This window comes from Cyanistes caeruleus, chromosome 3, assembly GCF_971803275.1.
Source record: "Cyanistes caeruleus chromosome 3, bCyaCae1.hap1.1, whole genome shotgun sequence".
Taxonomy (NCBI): Eukaryota; Metazoa; Chordata; class Aves; order Passeriformes; family Paridae; genus Cyanistes; species Cyanistes caeruleus.
Genome location: NC_141703.1, coordinates 80,877,963 through 80,893,571, shown reverse-complemented (window position 1 = coordinate 80,893,571; position 15,609 = coordinate 80,877,963). Strand labels below are relative to the sequence as shown.

General features: G+C 38.2%; 1 protein-coding gene across 2 annotated transcripts in view; it reads left to right on the top strand.

Annotated features, from left to right (window-relative positions):
• TMEM135 (transmembrane protein 135) overlaps positions 1-15,609 on the top strand; it is a 157,794-nt gene that overhangs the window by 96,268 nt on the left and 45,917 nt on the right. For both annotated transcript variants that reach the window (XM_086882185.1, XM_086882186.1), the window contains exon 6: positions 2,392-2,438. In XM_086882185.1, coding sequence (XP_086738311.1) covers positions 2,392-2,438 — 47 coding nt within the window. The remainder of the gene's footprint in view (positions 1-2,391; positions 2,439-15,609) is intronic.

Here is a 15,609-nt window from a genome sequence, read left to right as displayed (position 1 = left end):
AGTATTTCTAGTTTCCAGATTTTGCTAAATGGGATATTGGTTATAGACAAAATGACGAGATAGGTTGAAAACTGGCTGAACTGAACTGGCAGGTGTAGAGGAGGGCTGTGGTCAACTGGACAAAGTCCAATGGGAGGCTGGTCACTGGTGCAGACCCCAGCAGGTCATACTTGGGTTCAACAACATTTTTATTAATGACCTGGAGGAGTGGACCCTCAGCTGCTTTACCCTCAGCAGCTTTGCAGGTGGTACTGGGAGGAGCTATTGCTGCGCTCGGTGGCTGTGCTGCCAACCAGAGGGAGCTCCGCAGGCTGGGGAAATGGGCCAGTGGGAACCTCCTGAGATTCAACAAAGGGTTGAGTTGTGACTCTGCTGAGGAATAGCCCCAGGCACTAGTATATCCTGGGAGCATTGGAAAGCAGCTTTTCAAAAAAGAATTGGGGGTCCTGGTGGGCACCAAGCTGAACATGAGCCAGCAAAGGGCCCTCCAAGCACAGGAGGCCATTACCAGCAGGTTGAACAAAGTGATCTTTCCCTTCTACTCAGTGCTGCTGAGACATGTCTGTAGTGTTGTGTCCAGTGCTGGGTTTCCCAAGCTGAGAAAGCTGCTTTAGCCTGGAGCTGAAAGAGCTCTGAGGGCATCTTAGTGATACATATAAATACTTGTTTGATTATTACCGTACTTACTGGGGAAAAAAAAAAAAGGTAAAAAAAGGAATAAAAGAAAAAAAGGGCAAGAAAAAGACTGTTGAGTGAAGTGAGTGTTTTTAGTATGCAAAGGCATATCTGTTTTTTTGTTTTGTTTTGGGGTTTGTTTTGTTTTGTCATTCCCCCTCCCCCCATCATCCAGAAAACTGGTTCTTTGCCGTTTCTCACTTATTTCCCAATATTGTTGCTCAGGCTGTCAAACTGCCTTCTCCCTGTGTCTCCAGAATAACCTCCAGAGAATTGATGGTTGTTTGAGTGATCAAATACATTTTGAACTTCAGAGGAATAGGGCAGATATTTTTGAGAACAGTTGGTGTTTAAAAACAAGTCTGCTCATCTGCTTTTGCTGCTAATTTGAAATGAAATATTCCATTACCCTCATGAACTATACCTTTGCCCTTGAAATAAAATTATTTCAAATGTTCACATTTTTAATTCAGATTAATAAAGTACGATAGTACTGATGAAGGAAAAGGAAAAAATGTGTAGGTTACACAGCTGATGTTATAATGTCTCATGTGACCTAGTTCTAAGTCACATGCCAGAGGGCTTAGAGAAGGGAAATGGTGTCATTTGTAACTTTTTCTTTTTTTCTCCGATAGTCATTGTAAAGATTTCCTATGCAAATTTTTGTCACACTTTTTGATCTGTTTTAACATGTAGCAGCCTCTTGTTCTACGCTTATAACCTTTTAATTTACACCTCTGCCACCTCTTCCATTTCTTCTCACGTAAGATGTCTGTATGTTCTCATTATCAAAACTTTTTCAACCCTTGAAAATAGGTGCAAATATTTTCTGAAAGACTTGCAATATTTCTGTAAGGATTTTGCCTCCTAAATGATGGTATGAATTTGGTCAGTATATCTAGAACAAAATAATATTTTCTTACTTGTGAGCTGTACCTGGCAAAGATGGAATGGATTAAGGCAGGTTTTCTTCAACGTTTGTGAGTCCCTGTGCATGTGATAAGGAGAGGGTAACAGCTCTAAGCCCCAGCAGAGAGCAAGGTAGAAGGAAAGAGGATGTTCCCCTCAGCTGCTGGAGAGCTCCTAAGTTTGCTTAACTTTTTTGCAATGCTCAAAAAAGTTGTCATAACTCTTCTATGAGCACATTGATGATACAGAGCAAGATAGGATTGTTCCAAGTGAGTTTAGCACTAAGGTAAACTACTAGAAAGGGCGCTGTTAATTTGGAATAGAATTATGTACTCTCAAACTTGCTGGAAAGTGATTTATCACAAGCAAGTGTCTATACAGATGTTTTAAACATGGTGCATTTTAAACTGGAACTAGCAATATGATATTTGAATAAATCACAAAAGCAAAGACTGGTAAAATACGATGTTTAAACTTCAGTTCTAATATTTTATTGTTTAAATTCTGTTGTTTTATAATTATTACTTGGTCTTTTATTGCAGATGCTTTTAAGTTGTGCCATTTGCTGTGTCTGTCGTCCCACTATCTTGGTTTGGGTTTCAATTTTTTAAGCTTCTATAGGAGTCATTCATAGTCCACTAGGAACTAGGAACTCCTCTTTGGTGGTCTCAGACAAGCTTTCATTCTGACCCCTGAAGCATAGAAATAAACTGTAGCTAGCTTTTATATAAAAGTTATAAAATCTTCAGGATCCAGGATATGCAGTAGTAGTGTGTTATGTAATAACACTCTTTCTCCCTCTTGTAGGTCCTTTTGTTCTGCATCACAGCTGCTCTGTTCATGTTCTTCTTCAGGTATGTCACTGATGTTTCTATTTATGTTGTAAAAATTGTTTTGAACAGTGTTTCTTAGTTCCTTTTCTTAGAGCTTACTGTTTTTTGGTATTCCTCTGTATATTCTTCACTCAAGTTGAATTGACTGGAATGCTTCAGTGGTATCACCCATTGCTGTGAACATAATGGGGCTAAAAAGGGAAATGTTGAGTCTGCTGGAGAATATACTGATTACTTGAGTTTCATCTCCTAGGTAAGGCCCTGGAGATCTAACATAGTGTGAAAACAACTGAAATCTGCTTTTCAGGGCTCTTTTTAAGAGCTCATGGCAAGAAGATCACATTTTCTCTTCTGGTAAAAAAAAGAGGAGAACAGGAAAATTTTGTGGTCTTGAGTAATACCGAATATTTGACTTGTGTGCAGATGTAACTCCCTTCTTTCAATTTTAGAATAAACTTGTTTCACATGTTTTCACAAGTTATGAATTGTATTCATATTTTAAAAACTTAAAGTAGTGGGTGGTGGATGAGACTCATTTTAATGACTTGTTTCTCTCTCAGTTTGCAATATATATGTATGTAATTTATCTTATTTCCCTTTAAATACCAGACCTCTCAAACTTTCTTCATGATGTCTCAGATTGGAAAGTTGCTTTTTAAAGTAACCCTTGACTACAACCCTTTGACTTAGAATTTTTGCTGCATGCAACCATCTCTGGTTCTTCAAGCTGTATGATCCCCTGGTAATTGCAAAACTCTGGAAGCGTCAGCTTGTTTTTTATAATTCCATTACTTACGGATATTGGCCAAGAACAGTCTGTGGATAGAAGAGGGCTGTTAATTTAGGGGATTCGAAGAAGCATTCCTCCTTTCATATATAACCTATTAAGAACTTTGCATTGGCAGTCTTCTTCCTTTATTTTCTTCTACATCCCTGAGATAAGCCATAACAGCCTCAGAGAATTTGACTTGTAAGGTTGAGGTTAGACACCTGTCCGCATGAATGCTGGTCACACAAACTCAGAGCACTAAAATTCTGGTCAAAACTATAAATGTTGTATGATCTTGGAAGAAGCTAATTGTCTCCTGTCTATGTCTTTGGTAATGAAGCAGTGTTTTATAGAGAACCTACAAGTTAAATCACAGAATCCTAGAATAGTTTGGTCTAAAAGGGAGCTTCAGGGTTATCTAGTTCCAACCCTGTGCCATGAGCAGGGCCACGTTCCACTGGACTAGTGCTCAGAGTCCCATCCAGCCTGGTCTTGAACACTTCCAGAGATGAGACATCCACAGCTTGTCAGGGGCTCACCACCACATGGTATGTCACAGTAAAGAATTTCTTCTTAATATCAATTCTAAGCCAACCCTCTTTCAGTTTGAGGACAGTACCTTGTCCTATCACTGCATGCCCTTGTAAAAAGTCTCTCTCCCAGCTTTCCTGTAGCCTTTTTGGGGGTGAGAACTGACACAGAACCCAGACATATTTGGTGAAATTTTCCCTGACCTGACACAGAAACACTGGTAGTTGAATGGGCTCCAAACCACTTTGTCTTCTAAAATAGTGACTCCATGCCAAGGCTGATGGAATATCCTGTTGAGCAATCATCAGCAACATTTAATTCCTTTCGTCTTTGTGCTTTAACAGCAGAATTAAAATAGAGGCTCAAGTTTAGTTTAATTATTGGGAAAAAAAAATCTACTTGTAAATACCAATGAATGTGCTAAGACAAATTTGTCAAAAATAATTAGCAGACTAGTTTTTGAGGTGGATTTCTTTTTCCCTTTCTCGGTGTAATCAGTATTATGAGTAGGACTTCTTCACAGTGTGGTACTCTCCTAATGAAACCAGGTATAGAGGACTGGGTATGAAGAGAGCCTGGTCAATTGCTCAGGGAGAAGAGACAGCAGAGATGTCACTTAATCAGGCCTCAGAGTTGTCCATTTGTCTGGACTAGCTGCGACTGTGAGCTGGTTGCTGTCTGAATCAATATGTGAATTAACCACTGATACCCTTCAGTAAGATTTTGGATGGCCCTTGGAAAAATCTCATGTGGAATCCCAGGAAAGGCAATCTTCGTTGCTCTGTTGTCATGTAAAGCAGAAAGTAATTGGGAGAGTCATTAAATTACATTTCCTATTTAATGACTCAAAATCACTTCAGCCTTTTTCTTAATCATAAGTGGATCAAACTGACAAAATCACGTTCATACTTTTGGAATAAACACCTTATTCAAAGTCAGATCCGTCTGGCTTGTAGAATATATTCCTGGGTACTATAAAACACTGTTTACTCTTAACAAGCATTCACTGACCTGAAAATCTGAAAATTCTCTTTTGAGTTTACTTAACTTGTTCCCAGAGTGGGCTTTTTGTCCTATCCACCCGACTAAAATATCAACAAAGGTACTGAGAGCAGTAGCAGTCATGGTCACAAAGATCATATAAAATGTCTTTCATTATTAAAGATAAAATCCTAATATCTATATGGTGTAATTTGAAGCTTAAAACCTTTCTAAAAAGAGTAATGTAAGTCTACCTCTATGCCATGTCTGACTGATGCTTGGGAGTCAAATGTTGGACGAAATAAAAGCAAAGTAGTCTTTTATTTTCTGTGTTCATATAAACTGCCTTATCTGAGGTTATCGGGTTCTCTGATCTTAAAAGTTACTACTGTCCCTAATACGTAGCCCTGGTTGGCACTGTATTCTTAACAGCCCCAGGTTTAGCTACATTTGGCTGCTATTTCTTCTCCGAGTAGTTTTGAGCTGAATCATTTTCCTTGCCCAGCTTGTTCTGTGATGCATAGTAGCTGCATCAGACTGAGCCAGTGATGCTGATTGGGAAAGCATGGAGAGCAGAGATGCTCTACAGCATTCACATGGACTTTGGTAATTTTTAAGTAACTGCATACCAGCATGACTTAAGGTGATCTTAGCTGAATCTAGGAGATTTAAAGTTATTCGAGTTGGAAAGTTCAAAACTGTTTCCTTCATGGAAGAATTGAGATATGTTCTACGTATCACATAGGTTCCAGGGTAGCTTTCAGATTGCCAGGTTAATAGCCACCTGTAAAGTTGGTTTTGATTAGTGTTGCATCTGGAAGGCCAGTGCTCTGGTTGTTAGTTATCCATTAAAAGAGAAAAAAACCAATATGGCACTTAATTGCAATATGATCATACCTTTCCCTTGAGGTGAGTGTCTTCCTACCCACTCCTACTGTTGCAGGAAATATTACTGTAACAGTTGTATGAGTCTTGGTCGATGGAAGTGTAGGCATTGTTCTTGATTTATTTGAACATTTACATTTTTTAGTATATTGATTGTCTTCAGTATCTCACTACAATATCTTATATTGTTTTCTAAACAAAGTCTGTAATAATGGTCTGTTGATGAGGCAGGTGTTTCATACTAGTTGAAAACTTCATCCAGCAGCCTTTCATCCCTCCTTTTGTCACTGGAGTTCTCCCCAAATTCTCTTGGACTGTTCAAACATTATTGCATCTGCTACAGGACAAGAAAAAGAAGGTGCTAAATCTCAGGCGTGAAGAAGCGAGGTTACAGAGCTGAAATGGTAAAAGGGAAAACGAGGAATAATTACTCCAGAATAGATAAAGTGAGAAGAGAGTCAGAGGGAAAGATAAATTCAGAAGATCAACATACAGAGGAAGACTGTAGGAAGAAGGAAGGAGAGAGTGACCGAAGAGGGAAGAAAAAAGGTCATGTCAGGAGACAGGAAAAAAATAGAAGAATATACTAGTGAAAAAGCAACTGAAATGCAGATGATAGGTTTAAATGCAACAGGGTTATATTTACAGACAGAGGAAGCATATTTTAGTGCAGTACTTTTTTATTTCTTCTCTTTCATGCTTGTCTTGTGGTACTTTTCTTCAAACTTGGACCTCTGTTTTTTCTCAAAATGCTTCTGCTCCACTCCACTGGAAGTGATGAAATTAAGATGCATTACTCAATTGTGGATAGCTGTAGTATACACAGTACAGCAGAATCTGACACACGTATATTTAATTCACGCATACAGGCAACCACAGTTGAAACAGGATTGTTCCCCTTCCACACATACTTGCCTAAGAATCTTAGATGCAGAAGTGTGCCTAGGGAGAGGAATGTTCTTATATCTGTAGGGTATTATCTGTAGGAATTGATTTTTAGGTGATATTGAACTCCAGTGGGTCTGAGTGTTCACCACTTACTCAAAAAACCCAGTGCTTAGTGGTGTCATCTGATGTCATTGTGTCATCTGATGTATTGTGAGTAGGACATCTTCACTTCACACAGAAAGTGTGCTACTTTCCTAAAGAAACCAGGTATAGAGGGGTCTGGGTGAAAATACCTCTGGATGTGCACAATCTGGCTAACTCTAGTTGCCTTCAGGGAGAAGAGACAGCAGAGAGGTCACTTGATCAATCCTCAGAGTCCATTCTTAAAGTGTCTTGTAATAAAAGTACACTTTTCTTTAATGCTTCTAATTGTTTTTTAAATTGCAGTTTGCATGGAATTGAGTTTGTGGATAGAAAGGTTTTGATTTTACCATGGTTTCATGCCATCTTATTTCAGTTTGAATAATTCATGGTACTGTCCAGAATACTCTTCTAGAGTAATTGGATAAGATGAAATGAAGAAGCAGAGGGATCCTACAATGTGTAAAATAAGTATTTGTAAAACACTGTGAAATTGGTTTTTTAGTAGCAGTTTCATTTTGAATGTTGCACAAGGGATTTTTATGGAAGGGTGATGCAATGGCTGTGCATTTTTGTGCTTGAAGAAATCCCCTTAATATAAAACTTGCAATCTCTGTACAATAAATGAACACCTACATAGAAATCCTATCCATATAAACTTAGAAAATCCAGCAATTTGGGTGAGTATGTGTTGGCAGACTACAGTACTGGTTGCTATGGTAGTTAATCCTTAGACCATACGCTACCAGCTTATAATATGCACGTTAATTCATCTGCTCTGAACTTCAGAAAGCAAAGCTCCACCTATGAGCTGAAAACAGTTATTAAGGGAAGCTGGATGTTTCTGATAACTGATTGATCGTGAGTTGTGGATGAAGGCTGCCTTCTCTAGATATAAGTGCTAAAGTATTATTTTCTGAAACAATAATTTCAGACAATCTGAAGTTACTGCTGTGATTTCACAAAGCAGGACATCATGTTTTTCATAACTCAGGATTTGCATAGCTCACAACAAAAAGCCTCTTGATCTCTTAATGCCATTTTTATATTATGTGCTGATTAAAAATGGTTTGTGAAAAAAACACCTAAGAAATGCAGATGCAGTGTCATATGCTGCTACTAGAAACTTGTCTAAAGACACTGAAAACCTTTGAGAAAGGTCCTTTTGTTTGCAGGGCCCTTTATGCTATCTCATTAAGGAAATTCTAGCCTCCCAAATTACAGCAATTTGCTCTTCTTTCTCTGTGAAACACATATCCTGTAATTTATTCAGTATTTTTGACATGATATTTCAAAGTGCCTTTATTTTCTTTTAAAAATGTGTGGTACCAGTGCCATGTTAGTCTCTTGTTTAATCACCTTAACTGCCTTCTGTGCTGAAGCAACTGCTTAAAAGACACTTTTGCCTTGTTCTTCTTCAGTAGAATCAGCAAGCTTAACAGTCGGAGTTGCTGTTATATGCATTTAATATGAAATAATTTTCCCTTTCTTATAAAGATTATTTTGGAGCCTTTTTGCATTTGCTGTAGAATTACAGGAGTGCATTAAAAGTCCTCTGCTGTTGAATTATTATGTAATAAATCAGAAGAAAAAAAAACAGATGAGGATTTTTTTCCGTGTTTATATGTTTTTTACTCTCCTTATATAAACATCTCAAAGTTAGCGATTCAAAGTGTTGTTTTGGTAAATGTCATGAAACTTGATTTCTGAGGTATTTTGGATGACCTGGTGAGTAGATGAAAACATTCAGCCTCCTAAGAAATGCTATAAATATCAGTTTGCTTTATTTAGTGTGAGCAGAAGTAGAACATGGATTGCAGGAGGGGGTTGGGGATGAGAAGATAACCTTCTGGCTTAACTCAGGCACTTCTGGCAGAGACCTGCTGCTGGACTTGCACAGACTGGGTTCAAATATAAATATCGGTAAAAGGTGAAATAATCTATGTTCTACTTATTTACCAATAGAATAAAAAGTGGAAAAATATTTTTACTTTTTTTTTTCATGAAACATCTTTTTTGTTCTCTCATAGTCTTTTAGCAGACTTCCACTGCAGTTTTAGGGTTTTTTTAATTGTTTGTTTGTTTGTTTGTTTTTGTTGTTTTTGGTTGGGGTTTTTTTTGTCTCTTAGATCTTGGTATGCCATATAGTATTTTTGGGTTTTGTTTGAAGGGAAATTTTGTGGATTGCTGACTTTTGCAGAGCTCTGGTCTGAACTCTGCTACATTCACAGAAGAGGGGAGTGATCTCCTCAAGCTAATGCTGGACATACATGTGTAGTTCAGAAATGATAAAGATACATCTTAAGCATATTTTTATTAATTCAAGAATTTGAGATTTTTAGATTTTCATACCAGTAAGAAGAATACCTGGACCTAGAGATTTTACCAAAAATATTCGTATATTTAGGGTGGAAAATTGCAGTGTCCAGCAGGATTAAGGGAAGCATCTTTAGTTGGTTTGTGAGCCTTTCCTGACACTCATGCACCTTCATTGTTTGCAGTGGCTGCTATATAATATCCATGAGAAAATCCCACTTTTGCAATTTCTGTATTCTTATATTTTCCAGTGTAGCTATTGTTTTTCACCTATTCACTTGGGTGGTACTGGAGGAAGAAGACAACAGTGGTATTCATAAAACTGAAAAAAATCCATTTTGATCCCTAACATAGCATTAAACAGAACCTTACAACAATCAGATCTTTAACATGTCTCTAGGGCCTGTTTCCAAGACTCATCTTCAGCTTTAGGCATCTGATTTAAGTTAGGAAATAGGAGGAAATGGGAAAGTTCTCATCTTGTGTGGGTTTAACTCATGTTGGGGAGCTTCCTCCCTCTAACTGATTATGTAGGGGATTGGGTACCAAACTTACTTGCATAGTTCTAGGTGGAGTACATCTAGGCTAACATTTTTCTTTAAAGTTACCTAGAGATCCTATTAAAATTATTCTGAGGGGTGGTAAGTGTTTGGTACTAATGAAATGCTGAGATACTATGATTTTAAGTTTTTTCCTAACCTGTTCTGCATATATGGCCCATATTATCTTTCCGTTTCTTGGCTTTGATATGAAAAATATGAAAAAAATGTACCTTGTGTTCTGCTAATAAGAGAAAAAAAAAACCCAACAAAAAGGACATGTATTTATTTAAATATTGATTTTTATGGGTTATTACCAAAATTTTTGAATGGAAATTACATGGAAAGGACATAATAGAACAAACTGCCCTCCTGCTTGGACAAAATGTGTGAAATATTTTTAAAAATCCTTTTAAGTGCTAAACAGAATTATTGTAATTTTTACAGTAATATAAAGTTAAAACTTCAGTAAACTCTGTGATCTCTTTAGAGCCTTGTCAGGAGGAAAAAATTAAAGTATTTATACCTTTTTAGTGTCCTAGCGATGCATCTTTTGAACTTGAAAGGTTTAAATTTTCCATTATTTATTTCTGTCTTTCAAAATGTACATGCCAATTTGGTAACAGTATTTAAAGTATTGCTTTAAATTAGATATTTGTCATGTAATGTTAATTTTATGAAATTTTTCTCTTTCTTGAGAAAGAATGTGATAACAATATATTTAGTTTAGGGATTAGAATGTAGCATTTAATATTCATGTTTCCCTTCTGAATATATGTGTTTGTGATACTGAAATGTTACTAGAACAGACTCAGTCTTAAGATTACCAGGAGTTATTGGACTAATTTCCTGAAAATACCCTGGGAGAAAACTTCTGACATTTTGATGATGATCATTGATTGCGTGATGCCTGTTTATTTAGAGTTTCTCCCAAGGAAATGCACACCACATCAGCCTTTAATCCTTGTACTCGTTACTGTTTGGTGTGCCGTGGTATGGCTGTCATGCCCAGCCGAGCAATGTCACCATGTCTGTGCCGACCCCCAGGAGAGCTGCAGAGTGCATGTCCATATACACTACAGGAAACGAAACCAAGCCTGAGAGTCTGTACTGCAGCATTAGGTGTTCAAAGGGATAAGCATAAATATAGTTACACTATTTTAAACACTCTCGGTAGTAAGATCAAAGTGACTGTTACCTGGTGCCGAGCCGTGCGAATGTCATCTCTGCCTCCCCCTGTCTGAGCCGCCAGCTCGGCAGTCTCCTGAAAAGCAGGTGAGGGTGTAGGAAAGGTGAGATAGTCACAGTGACAGTGTCACCATCAGCAGAGACAGATGATTAGCATCGCTTTCCCAGAGTTATGTTCGATTGGGAGCCAAGGGGAGGGAAGGGACTGGGAGGAGGCTCCATGTGTGCGGTGGGAAAACAAATGCTCCTCTTGAGTGCCTTTCAGAATATTTTTTTCATTGGATCCTCTTGAGGATGACTGTTGGATTATACTGAATTTCAAAACTGGCTGTTTCCCCTTGACCTACTCCTGTTATCAGATGCATCTGCTTGACCAGAGAAGAAAGGAGAAACATGAGGAGGAGAGATGGAACAGTATCCATGGTGAAGGAGTAAGAGGCCAAGCAAGACGGGACTTTGACCAGCCATGAACCAGCTGTAATTAAAGGAGTAGCAGAAACATGGGTGGTTGCATTGTTAGGGCTGTAGTGCATCTTTTTGTCTTTAGGTTTACCAAAGCTCTTCAGATAAAGTACTTACTTAAAAGTGTAGTAGATCATCAAAGTAACTAATTTGCAAATCATCAGGTAATTTTTTCCTTTTTTTGTTTCTTCCTCTTGATCTAACAGAAAAACATTACATGCTTTTGCAGCATGTTGTCTACAACTCTGTTTTTCTGTGCCTAAGCAGTAATCTGTACAGTTATCTGTATCAAGTGATAGCCCAGAATAAAGGTCATTGTCCTTCTGGCTTTTTAAAAAAAGACAGGTACTTCCTCCAATACCTTGAACCACCTTTCTTGTTATAGGAAGTTTGCCAGTCCCAGTACATACTATTTTTCACTTTGTCTTTCAAGTTTAAAAGCTAGTAGTGGATTGAAATGAGTAGGCAAGTATTTTATTGTTTTATTGTTTTATTATACCCTTGTCTTCAAACTAGCTCTGTTCTTGAAGGCATGAGCTGTAGTTAGGTCAGGTCCAAAGTAGGAGTATTGAATGTATGGGCTGAACTTGGATTTGTTTTCATTTTCCCTCTGTTAAATCATGCTGCTCCTGATGCCTGCAGTCTGCAAAAAGGCTGCAGAGTAGGCTTTTTCAGCTGCCAGTGAGGGAAGAAAATTATGTTCTGTTTAGTTCCCGTCTTTCCTATCTTTTTTTGTGGTTGTAATTTTTCATATTTAGATATACTGGTACATCTGTTCAATGGTAATGCACATGTCAAAAGTCAAGAAGAGTCTTTAAAGCATCTTGAAAGCATGTGACTTCTCTTTTGTTTGGCTTCACTGCTTTTAAAAAGAGACAAAACCCCTTTTACGCTCAATTCAGAAGTCTTGCTTAATTGCTTCCTGTGGATTAAGTAGTATCAATGATTTTATAGCTATAGGGGAAGAAAGGAAAAAAAAAAATTGATAAAAGCATCATGGTTTCGGTTTCCACACTGCATGGTACACATGCCAGTTTGCATGATAGGAAATAACTGAAATAGGGTTTTTGGTACTGTGCATACACTATTAAAAATTTAACAAAGTAGTCTACAGAAATAATTTATTTCTTCAGGAGTTAAAATGGAATACCAGTTATTGCAAATAGTTCACTGCATTTGCTAGATCAGTAAGTTTACTCATGTATAGAAAAATACAAACTTTTGAATGTAATGTGAAGAGATTAAATTTAATTTACCATGTTTAGTCACTTTTAGCCATATGGTACATAGGTTCCTGGAATGTATTTAAACTTTTTCTTTCCAACAGTAAATCTTGTCCTTGTTTTAACAGATTGCTTTACATGTAGCTGGATCCAGTTGCACAGCCTCCTCAAGAGAGGAAATGCGTTGCCTGCAGACAAGCAGTACAAGAATTACGGCTGTACAATAGGGAGTATTTTTCCACCATTATCACTTTTCAGTGGAGATTCTTTTTCAGATACGTAACAGTGACTCAATGAACCAGGAAAGTGTTTACCTGCAAGGTGATCTGGTGGTAACAGGAGAAGCTTTTGAGGGCTAGAATTTCAGGCGTCTCTGTCCAGAGCCATCCCCAATAGAAGAAAAAGAGGGTCTCCTCCCCTTCTTTAGGTTTTGTCAGTCAATCACAAAGGGCTTTTGTACTGCTAGCATATTGATGTGTCTGGGCTTTGGCTGTTTATCATCTTCCTGTCATCCTTAAATGCAAAATAAAAGAAAGGAAATAGCTTCTGGTTCTCAGGCTTTGAGAATAAACTGCTTGTGGCTGCTGGGGACCTTGGCATTCCAGCTGCCCTGGAATGCCTTCTGTGGGGATGTGATCGCTGGCACTATCTCACATCACCCCTGTAGCTCCCAGGCACTGGCCAGAACAAGGCTGATATTACAAGTCAGATGATGAAAAAGCAATTGAGGTTCACAGATTCGATTTCTGTCTTTGATCCTGGCATTAAAGTACCAAGCTCTGTGAGTGGAAGTATAGTGCAGACAAGATTTCTGGTTGCTTTAATCCCACTGCTAAAAAGATCCATTCACAGGATGTAGGGATTGGCTTTATTTTTGCAGCATTTCAGAACTGTTAGATGTATTTTATCTGGTTTTTTTTGCCAACACTACAGGCAACTAGGTTTTTTTCTTCCTTATTTTAAATTCTTTTACTGTATGATTTTTCCTACATGTGTACTGTATAGTAAAGATTTGGCAGCTAATTGACTTACCCTTTCACATACATTTGAGGCACTTTACATTTTACATATGGGTTACTAAAGGAGAAGATTTAAGTACCCTGCTGAAGGTCAGAGACAAAATTTGTGTGCCTTGGAGCTATAGAGTTCCAGTCCAGTTCTTAAATCACAAGGCTATCTCTCCTCCATTCCAGTTACAGGACATAATTTAACTTTAAAAAGTGGGGTATGGTACAGAATTGCTGCCAGAGAATTAGGTAGGAAGTAGTATATAAACAGCTATATAGAACCTTAGAAAGAGGCAAGAGACAAGGATATTATGCAGGATAGTGTTGAATGCTTTGCACAAGTCCAGGCAGGTGACATCACTCACTTTATCCACCACCACTGTAACCCCATTGTAAAAGGTCACCAAATTTGTCAGGCAAATTTACCTTTAGTGAAGCCACATTGACTGTCAGAAATCACCGCCTTCTTTTCCATGTACCTTAGCATTGTTTCCTTGAGGACCTTCTCTATGATCTTGCCGGGCACAAAGGCGAGACTGGCTGACCTGTGTTTCCTGGGTCTTCCTTTTTTTCTTTTTTAAAAGTGGGGATTTTGTTTCCCCTTTTCCAGTCACTGGGAACTTTACTGGCTTGCCACAACTGCTCAGATAGAATAGAAAGTGACTTAGCCACTTCATCTGTCAGTTCCCTCAGGATCTGTGGATCTCCTCAGGTTCTATGGATTTGTGCACCTTCAGGTTCCAAAGATGGTCTGGAATTCGATCTTTTCCTGTATCAAATGGCTCTTCCATCTCCCAGTCCCTGACTTTTCCTTGAGCAACTCAGGTGGTGGTGTTGGAGCACTTGATGATGAAGACTAAGGCAAAAAGGTCACTGAGTACCTCATTTTTCTCCAAATCCCATGTAACCACATCACCCTCTAGGCTCTTTTTTGAGTTTGCCTAGGGGCACCTTGTTCATCCATGCAGGCCTCCAGGCATTTATGCAAAACTTCCTCTTTGGAATGCATCGCTCCTGAACTTGAAAGATACGATTCTTGAGTACCAACCAGATTCCTTGAGCTTTTCTTTTCTCTGGGGCTTTATCCCATGGTATTATACCAGATTCCTGAAGAGGCCAACGTCTGCTCTCCTGAAGGGTTTTGAGCTTGCTTTGTGTCCTCCTTGCTGCCATAATGATCTTGAACCCCATACTTCATGGTCACAGCAGCCAGGCTGCCATTGAGCTTCATGTCCCCCATCAGCCCCATCTTGGTGAGAACAGTGCAGCATAGCTCCTGCCCTCATTGGCTCCTCTATCACTTGGAGAAGGAAGTTATCATCTACACATTCTGTACTTTCTTCTTGCTTTCTTTGCTGTCCCAACTCCTTGGCTTAATTTCTTTTCCCATTTGTTGTCTGTCATTGGCTCCTCTATCACTTGGAGAAGGAAGTTATCATCTACACATTCTGTACTTTCTTCTTGCTTTCTTTGCTGTCCCAACTCCTTGGCTTAATTTCTTTTCCCATTTGTTGTCTGTCATTTCTTCCTGGTTTTGCTGCTGCTGCTCTCTTAAAAATAGTTACCTAGTTTTGCTGAGTTGAGGGTCTGTATAGTTGTTTGTTTAAATTAGAAAAGAAAAATATTCTCCTGACATTAAAGAAAGATAGATCCCTTTGAGCAGCAGTTAGGAAAAATTCAAGAACCATCTATGTATTAACAAAATCCACCTACGAAAGGAGAGTCACACCAAAAAATGAACTATAATTCTTGGAAGATGGATTTAGAGTTCAGAAATCCCTGCTTGTCATTTGAATGTTACCTGTTGTCTATTTGATTGCTACAATCCTTTGTGGCGAGACTGAGTGGTTGCAGACACCAGCTTGGTCATGAAATTCAAGTCCTGGACTGGGAACTCACACTCATCACATGTTTCTGATTTGATAGCAGACAGGGCAGAAAATCTCCGTTTCATGAAAAGCAGAAGGCAATTACATTACGTTAGAATCTACATGTGTTTTAGAGTATATGTGTATTTTTAAAATAAATAGTCTTTCTGTTTATGTAAGGGTTGCACATGATCAAATATTTTACATGTAACTACTGTGCAAATTGAATATATATTTGTGGTCCAAAGACTGCAGTCCCAAATATGGCTTTTTAGCATATGATATTTGTATTTCATTTTAGAAAAAGGCGTATTTTTAACTACAGGCATTGGAAATACTTGAAATTCTGATCCTTTGAGCTAATTGCTGACTAGAATAGGAAAATAAGAGCTAC